Genomic DNA, 14,978 nt, shown 5'->3' with positions numbered 1-14,978 from the left:
CTGATCTCCTGCCACCCCCGAGGCTGGGGCTGTGCTGTTAGAGCAGGCTGGCGAGTGCAAGTCTGTGTGGGTCACCCCGACGGGGCACTGGGAGCCGGGGGAGGCCTTGCATTTGGGGCTCCCAGTCAGGTGCTTCCCTGGGCTCGGGCCTAGCTGCATGGGAGCCCCCTGCCATGGCCGCTCCTGCCTCCTACCCTGACCTGGGGAGACAGGGCCAGCTCCTTGCTGTGTGTGTGTGTGTGTGTGTGTGTGTGTGTGTGTGGCGTGGGGGTGGGGGTGGGAGGGGGGAGCAGGGAGGGACATCCTGGGAGGTATGGGTGGGGCACGCCCCTCAAGCTTGGCTCAGGAGTCTGTCCTGGGGCAGCTGGGCTAGGGAGTGTTATGCTGGGCCTCAGCCTGGCTGGCTGGGGTATTGAGGGCTGCCCTCAGGGGAGGGCCAACCAGGAGGCTGTAAGGGGCAGCTGGAGTGGCTGTCCAGGTGACAAGTGGCCTGGAGAGGCTGGGGATTTCTGGATCTGGCCCCGGTGCTGTCTTCTCTCTCGGGCCCTGGGCAGGCTGGGCCGGGGCTGGGGCCTGGGCCTGGGCCCCCAGTCTCCGTGCATCCAGGGCCCGGTTCTCTGTTCCAGGTCTGCAGAGGAGACGGCTGATCCCAGCCCCAATGCCCGACACGGCTGCCCTGGGCCGCAAGCCCAGCCTCCCCGGGCAGTGGGTGGACCTGCCCCCGCCCCTGGCCGGCTCCCTGAAGGAGCCCTTCGAGATCAAGGTGTATGAGATCGACGACGTGGAGCGGCTGCAGCGGCACCGCCCGCTCCCGAGGGAGGATCCGCCTGAGGTCAGGGCCAGTGGGCGGCTGGGCGGCTGGTGGTGAGAGGTCCTGGGATGGCAGGGTGGGCCCTGGAGGGTGTGGCCCAGCGGCCAGCTGACCCTACTTTCCCCTCTTGCCCTCAGCCTTCCCAGGATGTGGAGAAGGTAGGAACCAGCACTACCCAACCCTGAACCTGTGGTGGCCGCTGATGCCCACTTGGGCAGAGTGGGTGGTCCGAGGGGTCCTGAGGTCACCACTGTTGTCCCCTGGAGTTGCATCTGATGGAGCTTTTACCACAGCTGTTTCCCACAACCTGGGCCCAGGCACTGGCAGGCTGCTTTGGGAGCACCTGGTGGGAGCCCCACCTTGTGGGGGGCCCAGGTCTGACCCCTGCCCACCTCTGAGGCCCCACCGTACATTGGCCCAGGCCTGGGGGCTGGAGGGAGAGCCTCCTTCCAAAGCTGGGGATGGTGGGAGAGCATGGGAGTGGGCTGCCCTCCATGCCTGAGCACCCCACCCCGCCCATCCCTTGCCCCCCAGGGTCCGGCGTGCAACAGTGCCACGCTGCGGCTGGCTGAGCGCAGGCAGCAGAGGCTACGAGAGGTGCAGGCCAAGCGTGAGCACCTGTGCGGGGAGCTGGCCGAGACCCAGGGCCGGCTGATGGTGGAGCCCGGCCGCTGGCTGGAGCAGTGTGAGTCCCCGGCCCCTCGGTGCTGTGAGGGAAGCAGTGTGGCCCCGCCCCCCTCTGCTGGGAGGGGCAGTGTGAGCCCCGCCCCTCTGCTGGGAGGATCAGTGTGAGCCCCGCCCCCTTCTGGGAAGCGCAGTGTGGCCCCGCCCCCCTCTGCTGGGAGGGCTAGTGTGAGCCCCGCCCCTCTGCTGGGACGATCAGTGTGAGCCCCGCCCCCTTCTGGGAAACGCAGTGTGGCCCCGCCCCCTCTGCTGGGAGGGCTAGTGTGAGCCCCGCCCCTCTGCTGGGACGATCAGTGTGAGCCCCGCCCCCTTCTGGGAAGAGCAGTGTGGCCCCGCCCCCCTCTGCTGGGAGGGGAACTGTGAGCCCCGCCCCTCTCTGCAGGGAGGGGAACTGTGAGCCCCGCCCCTCTTCTGGGAGGAGCACTGTGGCTACGCCCCTCTCCGCTGGGGGGGCAGTGTGAGCCCCGCCCCTCTCTGCTGGGAGGATCAGTGTGAGCCCCGCCCCCTTCTGGGAAGCGCAGTGTGGCCCCGCCCCCCTCTGCTGGGAGGGCTAGTGTGAGCCCCGCCCCTCTGCTGGGAGGATCAGTGTGAGCCCCGCCCCCTTCTGGGAAGAGCAGTGTGGCCCCGCCCCTCTCTGCTGGGAGGGGTAGTGTGAGCCCCGCCCCTCTCTGCTGGGAGGGGCAGTGTGAGCCCCGCCCCTCTGCTGGGAGGAGAACTGATCTCCCCATCCCGGGAGGCGGGAGGCGCAGGCTTGTAGGAGTCTACAGTGTGCCCCCACCGCCCTGGTGCCCCTTGCCTGCTGCGCCCCAAAGCCAGCCACTTCCCTCTAGAACTCCAGTTGCTCACCTTCACCTTGGCCCAGACAGGGACCCAAAAGCCGGGAGGGGAGAGGAGCATTTCCTCGGCCCCGTGGGAACCCCTGGCCTGACCAGCTGCTTGCTGTCCCTCCCCAGTCGAGGTGGACCCGGAGCTGGAGCCCGAGTCAGCAGAGTACCTGGCGGCCCTGGAGCACGCCACGGCCGCCTTGGAGCAGTGCGTGAACTTGTGTAAGGCCCACGTCATGATGGTCACCTGCTTTGACATCAGCGTCTCCGCCCCCGCCGCCACGCCCGGGCCGCAGGAGGTGGACGTCTGAGGCTGGGCACTGGGGTGCGCGGAGGGGGCGTGGGAGGGAGCGAGGATGTGGTAGGGGTCGGAGGGAGGAGGATGCAGAGGGTCGGCTGAAGGACCGGGGTGGGGGGGGGGGTCTCAGAGGCGAGGGAGCGTGAGGGAGGGGCTGGCCGAGCGCAGTGAGCGGACAGGGAACGAGCGTGCGAGACAGAGACTGTCACCGTCCAGACAACGACACAAGTGCCTTTAACCTTGAACTGGACTTCTCTCCTTTTTGCGTTTGGTGCTAAGGACTCAAGACACCAGCAGACAGTGTGCTCAGGCTGTGGCCTGGCGGCCGCGGTGGCCATCCAAGTGCCCAGCAGGAGCCTCTCTCCAGCCAAGCAGATTCATGTAGCAGGACAGCTCTGGGCTCAGCAGGCCCGAAGGTCAGGATCGCTTCTCCTTTACAGCTGTCTCCTCTCGGCAGAGCCGGCCCTAGTGGTCACCAGGCCCTGGGTCTGCGTGCAGTTCTCTGTGCAGATGGAACTGGGGGTCCTCCGGGCAGGGACGGCCCACCTTCCCTTCCCCGAGGACCTGCTCTGTCCTGAGGACACAGGGAGGGCAGCACCCACGGGCTGAGCTGAAGGCACACGGCGCCTTCTTCTACGGCAGGAATTCTTACCAAAACCACGAGCAAAAACAAAACAAAACACACACAAAAAATGTGGGGGATAAGGGTTTTGTAAAGGTTCTGTTAGGTTCATATTTTTATATCATTTTGCCTATAAATGCAGTATTTGCAGTGGGAATTTGGAGACAAATGATCTATGTTTTTATGGTTTTCTATGGAAGGTATTCCTCAGGCCAGGCTCTTTCTGGGGGGCACCCTGGGCAGGGCAGGGGTCCTTGGGAGGCACTTCTTGCCAAATGCAGACCAGGGGTGAATTTGCTGAGGTATGTGTTCCCGGCACAATGGGCTCTGTTTTCTGACCGTTGTGCATTTTCTAAGGGCGTCCAAACCTTTGTACAAATGTGTAGATAACATCTTGCTGCAGCTTTTGTGAATAAAAGACGCATCGGTTGTTAAAATGGCTCCTGAGCTCACTGGGCGAGCTGCCCTGCAAGGGCCCTGGGGTGAGGTGGCCTCAAGGCATTGAAGGATGCATCTCCAGGACAGCAGGGGACTTACCTTCTGCTTGTGGGCCCTGCAGCAGCCCTCAGGGACCAACCTTGCAGGTGAGAGGGGAGAGTAGGGACAGACCGAGAGGGGACAGCAGGGACAGACCAAGGGGACAGAGCAGGGACAGACCGAGAGGGGACAGAGCAGGGAAAGACCGAGAAGGGACAGAGCAGGGACAGACTGACAGGGGACAGAGAGGGACAGACTGAGAGGGGACAGAGCAGGGACAGACCGAGAGGGGACAGGAGGGACAGACTGAGAGGGGACAGAGCAGGGACAGACCGAGAGGGGACAGGAGGGACAGACTGAGAGGGGACAGAGCAGGGACAGACCGAGAGGGGACAGGAGGGACAGACCGAGAGGGCAGAGTAGGACAGACCGACAGACCGAGAGGGGACAGAGCAGGGACAGATCGAGAGGGGACAGCAGGGACGGACTGAGTCAGGGTCCACGGGACGGGGCTGGGCTGGTGGGAAGCAGCATTTTCTGGCGGGCTCGGGGCCCTTCCCAGGGGTCATGCTAGCTGGGGAAATTGGGGCAGGTCCTGCGGTGGGAGACCCTTGATCTCTTTCCTTTGTCCGCTGCCTGTCCCTCCGGGAGACACATGAGCAGACACACAGGACACATCAGGCTCAGGACCCCCGAGGTGGCAGGACCCCCGCCGGGCACGGCCGCCCTCCCCACCCTGCACCTTCTGCAGGCCTCAGGCGGCCCTGCCCGATGCTCACACCCTGGTCCTGAGCAGCCCCACTGCTGCCCCCACCCCGTCTGCGCGCCCCCGGCCCCCGGGGGCTGTGGTGCGGGCACCACGGCCCCTCCCAGCTGGCTGGGCCCTTCCTAGTGTGGTCTGGGACTCCCCCTCCGGCACGGGGGCTGTTCCGCCCTGCACCCCACACCTCGTGTGGTCTCTGCCTGTACTCCCCGCCTCCGTGGGGCTTCTGAAGGGTGGGGTGGGGTCTGAGTCATTGCTGTGCCCCCACATTGGGCACAGTGCTGGGCCTCAGTGGGGCCTCAGGGGATACTTGCTGGAGGAAAGAACGAGGGAACGAGGTTTCTCCTCAGGGGGGAGGCCCAGCTGGGGGCAGAAGCAGGTCCCACACCCAACAGCATTTGACAGCGTGCAGAATGCCTCCCCGGCCCCTCCTGTCCTCTGCACTGAGCCCTCCCCCCCCCAACCGCCCCAGGCTGCCTTCTTGCTCCCTGCTGCCTCTGGCACGGCCCCCAGCCCCTGGGGTTGGGCTCCCATGTCAGCCAGAGGCAACGGCAGCCCGGAGCACCCCCGGGCTCTCCCTTTCTCTTCGGAGGCCAGATCTGGTTCCCGGCCTGCTCGTCTGCCACTGAATTTGGGAGGCGCTGAGGGGTGCAGGTGTCTGTGGTGGGGCCCTGGGTGGGATGGGAGACAGGCTTTCAGGACCTGATAGCTGAGGGGACGGGCTGAGAAGCCCACCTGGTCTGGGACTCCCGTGAGCCAGGCCCAGCTGGCTGTGACCCGTGGTCTGACCTTGCCATGCAGGGGTGCTGGGCGCCCTCCTCCATCCTGAGGGACCAGCACAGTATTGGGGCCTGGGTGGGGTCAGGGCCACGCCCACATCAGAGAACAGGGCGGGGTTGGGGCCGGGGTGGTCACACAGGAGACTGGGGGAGGCCTGCCTGAGAGCCAAGGCCATAGTGTCCTGACCATCTGGCCAGAGCTGTTGCGGGGGGTGGACTGCACTTGGGGGTGCTGCGTGGGTCCCTTCCTCCTGCAGAGAACACCCCTTCCTCCCTCTCCTACCCCTCAGCCACTGGAGGGGCCCAGAGCCTGCTCCTTGATGACAAGCCCTTGATGCCCTTGACCCTCTCCGACCCTCCCCGCCCCCCCCGCCAGCTACTGCTGGGGGTGGCTGACCTTTGGGGCCAGCTAGGGGAGCCTCCTTCCCACAGTCCAGGGGAGGCTCTGGGAGGGTGGCGCCTGCTTCTCTGGATGGGAACCCCCTGTTCTGGGGGCAGCTGGAGCCTGGGGCCGCCTTTCATCTGGGACATCAAAGCCTTCAGCCCTGTCATTACAGGCTGGGAACCGAGCTGGGGAGGGCCCATTTCATGGATGGGAAAGCCGCAGCTGCCTGGGACCCAGCTCTCGGACCAACGCTGAGGCGGCCCTCGTGCGATGCCACCTATAAGGGGTCTGTGGGCATCCTGCTTATGGGATGTGTGGGGACACAGAGACCCACAGTGAGCCGGGCTACCTCAGGCTCCTCCTCTGGACTTTCTTCTTGGAGGAGGCGCGGATTTAGAACACTCAGGGCCAGGGGGAGGGGGTTTCCTGTGTCGGGGGGCCAGGGTCAGCCAACCCCAGGGGTGGGAGTGACGGTGCCCTGAGAGCTGGTGAGACGCCTGCCTGGGCCATCTGGGGACAAGGACAGGAGCCAGCCCCGGCGGCCGTCTCTGCCTCCGAGGCCGGCCTGGCACCCGGCCAGCCCACTCCCGGGGGTGAGGTGCCCGCCTGACTCACTGCACGAGTCCAGGCCTGCTCTGCCCGCCCTGCCCACCGTGGCCCCGGGCACTGGGGGGGCCGCTCGGGAAGGTGAGGCCAGGTGGAGGTCAGGCTGGGCTGGATGACCAGGGCAGGGGGCTCACAGGGACCAGTGGTGGCTGGGAACCAAGGTGGGGGCAGGTGGGTGGGCAGGAGCTGGGTACCTGGCCTGCAGCCCCACCAGGGTTCAGAGCCTGCCGTCTCCTTCCTGGGCCTTAATCTGGGCAGAGGGGCATGATGCCCCCCACTCCCCGCCCCCCCGCCCCCGCCTGCCACCCGGGGGGGATTTCAGGAGCCAGGGGGACGGCCTGAAGCTTTGGGAGTGGCTGGGTCTCTGAGCTTCCTCTTCCCGTCACCTCACACACGATGGCGGCGGGGAGGGCCGTGTGGCCGCTGCGGTGACAGCCATGGTGGCAGGGTAGGGCCATCACAGTGGCAGCGGTGATACTGGGGATGGCGGTGGCAGAGGTGGGGGAGCCTGGCCTTCCGGAGCTCCGAGCAGCACTCTGTGTCTGCAGGGGCCGTGCTTCTGCCGGGTCCTGGCCCCCGTGAGGCCAGCTATGGGGCCTCGACCTTTCCCGGCCCGTGTCCTGGGGTGGTGGGGGGAATGGGGGTGAGTCCACACTGCAGCCTGAGGTGATGGGTCCGCCGTCTGTCAGGGCCCTGGGCTCTTGCTCGAGGTCTGGGTGCCTCAGTCTTCCTCGCGCTTCAAGAGCGCCCGCCGGCTGGGCGTCGCTCCGCCTCGGGGTCCCCCCCCCCGGCGCTCACCCCTGGCCCGCCTCGGCCCCACTGTCCCGGGGAGTCTGAGCACCCCCCCTCCCATGGGGCCGCCCTGCAGCCCTGGGTGGGGGGAGGGCCTGTCTCAGCGGCTCCACCGGGACAGGAGCTAGGGGGACGGAGGCAGACAGGGTCCCCGAGGGCCCTGGGGGGCTGGGGCCTGGCCCTGGAGTCGGCCGCAGCAAACAGGAAGCCCGAAGGGTGACTTCTCCCTCCCGATAACGTGTTTACCAAGGCGGGATCCAGGCCCCGTTTCCACACAGGAAGCCTGGGAGGCTGGGCGGGGGCCACGGAGGAGCTGGCTTCCCGCGGGCTGGGTCTGCCTCGTGGGGGCGGGGGGCGCAGCCCTCAGCCCGGACAGAAGCCTCCCGGCCCAGAACCCAGGGCAGGGGGCCCCGGACGTCCTGGTGACCCCGGCCCGTGTTGTGGTTGGGGACCCCGAGACCCCATTAGGCAGTTAGGGCCAGGGCCGAGGGGCGTGGCGTCCCCAGCGTGGCCTGGCCCAGGGGGGCTGGCGGGAGTGCAGGGACACCGAGGTCTCAGGGGAGGGGCCCTCTGGGAGGGGAGGGGCCTTCTGGGAGGGGTGGGCCCACCGGCGTCTGTACCTGGAGCAGCCATGGGCCCTCCCTCCTTGCCCCCCTGCCCTGCCCCAGGGTCACCGGGCTTCAGGCCCAGCCGTAGCCTCACCGTCCTCCCCAAATCCCCTCCTGACCAGGTCACCCCGTCCCAGACTGACAACCACAAATGCCTCTCGGCCTTCTGAACGGATGTGGGCTGCTGAGCTGGGTCCTGGAGCCTTCCAAGCATGTGCTTCTCCCCTCCCCTCCCCGCCCCCCTCCTCCACTCCTCTTCTCCCTCCTCTTCCCCTGCCCCCTTCTCCCCTCCCATCGTCCTGTCCCGCTTCTCCTCTCCCATCCATTTCTCCCCTCTCCTCCCCTGCCCTTCCCCCTCCTCCCTCCCCCCTCCTCTCCTCCCTCCCTTCCTTTCCCTTCGTCCCCTTCCCCTTCCTCCTCCCTTCCCCTCTCTCCCCTCCTCTCCCTCCCCTCCCCCTCCCTCCCCACCCTTCTTTCCCTCCCCTCCTCTTCTCTCCTCTTCCTTTCTTCCCTCCCCCTCCCTCTTCTTCTCCCTTCTCCTCCTTCTCCCTCCACTTCCCTCACCCCACCTCTCCCTTCCCCTCCTCTCCCTTCCCTGATCCCTCCTTCTTTCCCACCTTGTGAAACAGACCCCCAGTGACAAGCACAGAATGTCATCCGCACCTGCCGCCCAGCCCCATCCAACCTCAGTCTTTTGCCTCTATCTGTTTCAGAATCACCTTTTAAAAATAGATTTTATCTTGGGGCCGACTGGGTGGCTCGGTCAGTTGAATGTCAAATTCTTGGTTCCTGCTCAGGTCACGATCCCAGGGGCGTGGGACTGAGCCCTGCGTCGGGCTCCGCGCTGACAGCGGAGCTCGAGGTTCTCTCCCTGTCTCTCTGCCCCTCTCCCCTGCTTGCCCGCGCGCACTCTCTCTCAAAGAAATAAGCAAATAAGTAAACACATTTTATCTTAGGTTTACAGGAGATTTCTGAAGACAGTACAAATTCCCATACGCCCCACACTCAGCTTCCCTGACGCTAACGTCTTACAGAGTGTAATGGAGCGAGTGCTGATACGTTTTCAGGAGCTAAAGCCAATATTTGTTCACATTTCCCCGCGTGTCTTTCTGGTCCGGGATCCGCCCTCCCCCAGGACAGCACACCAAAGCGGGGCACCTCCTCGGATTATTTGGACTCACTCCCGCGAGAGGCCCGTCTCTTCTCTCCCCTTTGTTAATTAGTCCCTCGCTGCTGGGGACACCGATTTCACACTCGGGGTTATAATCCAATACCTACCTAATTTTCTTCCAGCTTTGGGCACTGGGAGCCTTGCATCGGGCCAGAGCCATTTTTAGAGCCCTCGCCCGCCGCGCGGAGGCCCCTGTGCCTACCAGGGTGGCGCGGTCCGGGATGGGTGCCCTCTGGCACAAGGTCCCTGCCTGGCCCGGTCTCTCTGCTGACTCCTCGCCGGGTACCCACCGGCACCGGCGCCCGCAGGCCCTGGCGCTCTGAGATGACAGCTGCGAGGCCCCAGGGGTGCTGTCTGTGTCCGGGCGGAGGGGAACGCAGCAAGCCTGGGCCGTCGTCTGGGGCTCCCTCACAGTGTCTGACCACGGGGCAGGGGTGTGCGGGAGGCGCCTGCTGGCTGGTTGGTGCCGGGCTGCGTAGGGCGCAGGACCGCGTGGGCGCAGGACCGCGGCCATGGTGCCCACGGTGTCCGTCTAATCGTCTAATGGCCCAGGTGGGCCCGGCGGCTGGAGAAGAGGCAGTGACGTCTCCGAGAACCCGCAGGGCGGCTCCAGGGTGAGGTCACCCCGTACCTGCCTTCACGCCGTCACCGCGTGGCGAATGCGAGGTCAGCTGGTCCGCCCTGCTCCCGCAGTCTCTAGGCACGGCCATTCGGGAAACCATGGCCTAGGTGAATAAAACGCCTTTACCTGTCCCTTGAAGAGGACCGTGTGCCCCACGGAGAGAGAGCTCCCAAGTCGGGGCCCTTTGAAGGGAGCCCCACACAGCTCGGAGGCAGGGACCAGGGTTTCTGGGATGAGTTGGCTCGAGGCCGGACCCCCGGGTGTGGGGCCCAGAAGGGCTGCTGCACCGTGGGCCCCGGGCGGGTCCTCCCCTCCCGTGCCTTCAGCTCCCCTCCTGCAGGGGGAGGTGCCGCCTGGCTGTGTCCGAGTCGCCCCAGACGTTGAGCACAGGTCGCCGTGGTTTGGAATAAATCTCTCCTGTTTCTCCAGCGGCGGAGACATCGGCCGTATTTCTTGCAGCCTCGGTGGCCGTCCGGGGAAGCTGATCCGCCGGGCAGAGTGGTGATGTTCTAAATCTAGCACCCAGCCCTGATTTGTGGGCCTGTCTGCGCTGGTGCGGGGCACGCCGGTGTCTTTATGAGGCGGGATGAGCCTCGGCTGAGAACCCCGGGCGGTGTGTGTGGGGGGGTGGGGGGACAGTCTGCAGCCCAAGCCGCCCCTGCTGGCCGGCCACCGCACGCACCCGTGTCCCCCGCAGTGGCTTCTGGGCTCAGGCTTCTGGAGCCTTCTGGGGGTTTCCAGGGCTTTCTGGAAGCTGAGCAGGAGTGACTCAGGGACACGGTGCTTGTATGTTCGTATGTCTTAAGTCAGTGCCCTCGAGGGCCACCCCCACTGGTCCACTCAGAGGGTATCCAAAGGCCCAGGATCTCCCAAGGACGGAGCTTTCCAGGCTCCGTCGTGTGCTGGGGGAATGCCGAGAATGCCCCCCGCCTGGCAAGCTCCAGCTGGAGTCTCCCCTCCTCAGGGCCTTTGGGCTTGGAATCCCCAGCCTGAGGGTGGCCCCCAAACTGCACATCCTGGCCCCCAGGCTCTGGGGTCCTTGGAGCAGCAGAACAGAAGGTTCTGAGCTGGGCGGACCCCTTCTCCGAGTCCCAGGCGTCAGGGAGCACCCACTGTCGGGTCTCCCTACTGCGACCACCTTGCTTAGCAGGGAGAGACGGCAGTCAGTTATCCTCTGCCATCAGACGGAGGGGCGCAGGAATCTGGGAGGGGTGCAGGTCCCTGGTCTGGCAGCTGTGTGAGGGGACCCAGGAGGCCCCGGGGACAGTCCCCAGGACCCCGACAGACAGCTCGGGCTGGGAACCTGGCATGCTTTGAGCCCTCGGTTCGGGGGAGAGCTGGTGACGACTCAGCCAGTCCCGTGGGAGGACCCAGGGGACCAGGCAGGGCACGGGGTCAAGACGAGGAGGGGCTGGCTGAGTGGCGGGGGGCTTGTGTATCCCACTGCTCACTTATTTCAAGTTGTGCTGATCTGACGGGGAGATGGAGTCCCAGGGGGAGTGCGCGGCAGGCCATGCAATTTGTTAATAAGCCGCGGAGGAAAATGGATCTCTGCGGGAAGCGTGCCTCCCCCCGAAGGCCGGACTTATGAACGGGCGTGCATTCATGCACACACTCGCGCTCACACACGTGTGGGACTTGCCGCCCCACGCTCCGTGCTCGTCGTGTCGGAATTCTTGGAGTCCTGGCCGGCCGGGGATCCTTTCTCCAGCCTCCCACCCTCCCTCCAGCCCGTTGTTTCTGGCAAGTCTGTGGGGAGGACCCTGGCGTCGGTGCCCGCAGATTTGGGCCCCGAGACCGGTGGGCCCGCCCCCTGCTGCCCAGAGCGGGTGCAGAGCCAGAGCCCGGGCCCGGCCTCTTTCCCCACATCCCCTGGTCCTGGCGGGACAGCAGACTCGGGGGCTCAGTGGCAGGAGAGGTGATTTCCCGAGCAGTGAGCGTGCCACATGTGATCAGAGGATGGGCGGGCTGGGCGTCCCAAACCGGGCATTGCCGGACACCTGGCTGTCTGTGCGAAAAGTCCGCATTCCAGACCAACAGGGCAGCGGACCGACGGCCCCTGAGCAGCTGGTGGGAGGAGGGAGGCTGGGGGCGGGGCTCTGTGCCGCGGCTTCGAAGGGATGGTGCCCTTGGCCGAGGCAGCGATGCGGCGGGAATACTGAGGCGGGAGACCCTTCCTTTCTGAGGGTCCCCCCCCCCACCGCCATCGGGACTGGGAGGAGCAGGGGTAGGGAGGCTGCAGGAGACGGGCGTGGAGGGAGCACTCAGGCACCAGGACCCGCCAGGGGGAGAGCAGCTATCTGATGGGCCTGGTGGATGCCGTTTTGAAGGCACTCACCTTTTAAAAAATGGTCATTTCCGTATGCTTTCTCCTGGTTTGTTTGTTTCTCCAGGAACGATCCTTTCCGGAGGCCCCTGGGGCGCTATGGGCAGATTGGTGCCTGGCCCTGGAGAGCGCAGGGTGCGGGCTAGCACTGGGGGGTCGGCCCGTCCCGGCCCCTGGCTGACAGCCCCCCCACCCCAGGGTCAGCCCTCAGCTGGGCCGTGCTGGACCTGCCTTCTTGCGGGCCTCAGCGTTTTGGAGAAGCCAAAGCCCTTCTAGGCTGAGGTCCCCTGCTGTGCGCCTGGCCCTGGGAGCCGAGGGCAGGGTGGCAGGCACAGTGGGGGGGAGGGCAAGACAGAAGCTGAGTAAATACACGGCTGTGCTTGGACCGGAGCCGCTGGTGGCCCACCAGGTGGGGACAGGCAGCGTGGGAGGAGCCCTCTGCCAGGCCTCCGGTCATGTGCCTGCGGCGACGCCGTGTCGCGGGTGCCCCCGCCCCATTCCTGCTATCGCTCCTCCTTTCCTGGGGCCTGGGGGGCGGGCACCAATGTCAGCTCCAAACCACAGAGGCTGCACAGCCTCCTTGGGCGAGGAGGGGAAACTGAGGCGCAGGATGGCGGGGGCACAGCTGAGTCCTCCGGAGCAGTCAGGTGGGTCAGGCCCGGACCTCTAACCGCGGTCTCTCTGTGTCCCTCACCGACGGCCATAAGCCTCGGTCACCTGTCCCCGTGCCTGACCGGGGTGCCATGGGTGAGGACCAGGGACCCTGGTCCCTGGCATTCCCTGGCATGCCTGGTTTCCAGGCATGGTGCTGGCATTTACATCACAAGATGGCTTCTCGCCAGGTGGCCCGGGGAACTGGGGCAGGAGGCAGGGTGGGGGCAGTGGGGGGCGGCTCTCTCTCCCGCCTCTCTCAGAACCAGCCTCCTGCCACAGCTGTCTGCCTGGCTCTGGCTTCCCCCACCGCCTGGACCCTCATCAGAGCCCCTTCTGAACTGTGTCTCCTGCCCTCTGTGTCCCCAACCCCAGCGCCGGGGTCGGGACAGGCTGCCTCAGCAGGAGGAGGGCTGTAGGTGAGGCCTGAGCGAGGGGGCTATTCCTTTGGGTGGGTGATGGAAGCTTCCAGAAGCTTTTCATCTGCTCTAAGGCTTTCACCCCAAGCTCTGTTCAAGCCCTCAACTCCTGTCCCAGCTATTCCGCCGTGGGCCCTGGGGGCCCGGCCCTGAGCTGCAGTCATGACACTTTCCTCCTGTGTGTGTGTGAGGTCTGGGGGACTGTGAGGGTCTGGGGGCCTGAAGCAATGAGGATCTATGTGATCCGAGGCTGGGGGGATTTAGGGATCTGAGAGTCTGGGGATCTGAGGGTCTGGCTCAGGGCCTTGGGCCTGACTGCATTGGCGTCTCCCCTGAAGGAGCCTGGACTTTAGCACGAGTATCTTCTTTTAGAAGCTTCCAGTGGCCGCTACTGTCCGTGAGCTGGCACGCAGCCAGGCCATGAGAGGGGAAGGGCGGCCTCCTTGTCTAGAGTCTTGGGCAGATCGGCCCAGACCCTCGACAGCCTCTCTGAAGGCAAAGGCGGGGGGAACGGAGGCCCCCACGGAGGCAGCAGGTGTGAGGCTCAGGGAGGCGGCGTCGAGGGAGGGGCGGGGAAGCTTCTGGGGTGGCATGCAGGCAGAGCAGGGAGGGCGGAAGGGAGGGGGCGGGGCTGAGGCCCGTGCAGTCCCGGAGCGACCACTTGTGTTAACGCTCAGCTGCGGCCACCTTGAACTTCTCGATTCCAGGCCCTGGGGGAGTCAGGCCCCACCTGGTCCCCTCCGGAAGCTGGCTGCCCGTGCAGTTGGGCACCGAACCGTCTTCTGCTCCTCACCACTGAGCCAGATCCAGAGGCCACAGACAAGATGTTGGGGGCTCCTGGCGGGGGGCGGGCTCTGGTCCCATCAGAGCATCATCAAAAGCTGCTGTGTGACCTAGGCAGACTCCTGGGCCCCTCTGGTCATCACTGTCCTCCATGGTGAAATGAAGACACTGACCCTTGACTTTTCTGCTCTGGAGCTGGCTCTGATCTGTGACCTCAGCCCTCCAGGGCTCAGTTTCTCCCTCAGGGGGCTGGGGACTCCTAGACAGTGGGAGCCCCCAAACCGAGAGGGTAGAAGAGGGCTGTGGGTAGAAGGGGCCCGGCAGGTGAGGGGCCGAGATGGGGAGATTTGGGTGGGAGTCGAGCCTGGAGGAGGGGCCCTGGGCCAAGCCTTCCCCACGCTGAGAGTTCAGAGGGCTGGTCCCCCAGCCTGGCCACCGCAGGGAGGCCCGGCGCGGCTTGTAAATCTCCACTGCTGTCAACTTAACCACAAACGTGGAGCGAGGCGGCCATTAGCGCTGACCTCCCGGTCGGACGTGCCTGTCACCAAGCAGGAGCGGCAGGAGGGGCTTCTGTCTGAGAACTGCCTGCGGGACCCTTCTTCCCAGGGCCTGCCAGGGCCCGTCTGGCCCCTTCCCTGACCTGGGTGTGGCCTGGCTCTATCCCCACGCAAGGGGGCTCTCAGAGTCTCGTCCAGAGTCACGGGGGCACAGGGTCCCAGTGCCCCGCCCAGCCAGACCGTCTGGGTACACAATCCTACCAGCTGTGTGACCTCAGGCATGCTGCTAAGCAAATCTGGGCCTCTGTTTGCTAATCTGGAAAACAGGGACACGTATTCTCACCTGCCTCACAGGGTTTCGGGAAGAATCTAACATTGGTGCAGGGCACGCGTCTGTGTCTGTGTCCGTGTCTGTGTGTGCACACGTGGGTGGTGCGTGTGCACGAGTGAACAGGGAGTCTGCCCCTGGGGTGTGCAAGGTGGGCATGCCGGCCCCAGAGGGGGTGGCCGGGGTGCCCATTCCTGCTTGCCAGGGGCTCTGTCCCTGCTCCCCTGAGACCAGTAATTCCCTGCCTTCCTTCCTGAGCCTTGGGGCTGCCCTTGTCCTGTTCCCTGAGGCTCTCATCCAGAGCCAGGGGCAGGGGCAGGGGAGAGGCAGGGGTAGGGGAGGGGTAGGGACAGGAGAGGGGCAGGGAGAGGGACAGGCTCAGGGGCGGGGGCAGGGACTGCGATGTCCCCTCCTCGGTGGCCGACGCTCCCTCTCCTGACCCCTGTGCGTTGTCAGGCGGGCAGGGGCCCCCAAACTTGTGAGCTTGTAGAGGGGAGGCATCTCAGCTGTGGGTGCCAATATATGGGGTGTG

The 14,978-nt window shown here is 65.6% G+C and overlaps 1 protein-coding gene across 1 annotated transcript in view; it reads left to right on the top strand.

Annotated features, from left to right (window-relative positions):
* The window catches only part of KIF26A (kinesin family member 26A), a 40,227-nt gene extending 37,559 nt beyond the window's left edge, over positions 1-2,668 (top strand). The window contains exons 13-15 of the mRNA XM_047079865.1: positions 627-832; positions 1,346-1,496; positions 2,449-2,668. Coding sequence (XP_046935821.1) covers positions 627-832; positions 1,346-1,496; positions 2,449-2,630 — 539 coding nt within the window. The 3' untranslated portion in view covers positions 2,631-2,668. The remainder of the gene's footprint in view (positions 1-626; positions 833-1,345; positions 1,497-2,448) is intronic.
* The last annotated feature ends 12,310 nt before the right edge of the window (positions 2,669-14,978 follow it).

This window comes from Lynx rufus, unplaced genomic scaffold (genome assembly GCF_022079265.1).
Source record: "Lynx rufus isolate CCGP_SWC_20201006 ecotype Redwood Valley unplaced genomic scaffold, mLynRuf1.p SCAF_17, whole genome shotgun sequence".
Lineage (NCBI taxonomy): Eukaryota > Metazoa > Chordata > Mammalia > Carnivora > Felidae > Lynx > Lynx rufus.
Note: the sequence above shows the minus strand (reverse complement) of the source record. Positions and strands in the feature narration are given on the sequence as shown.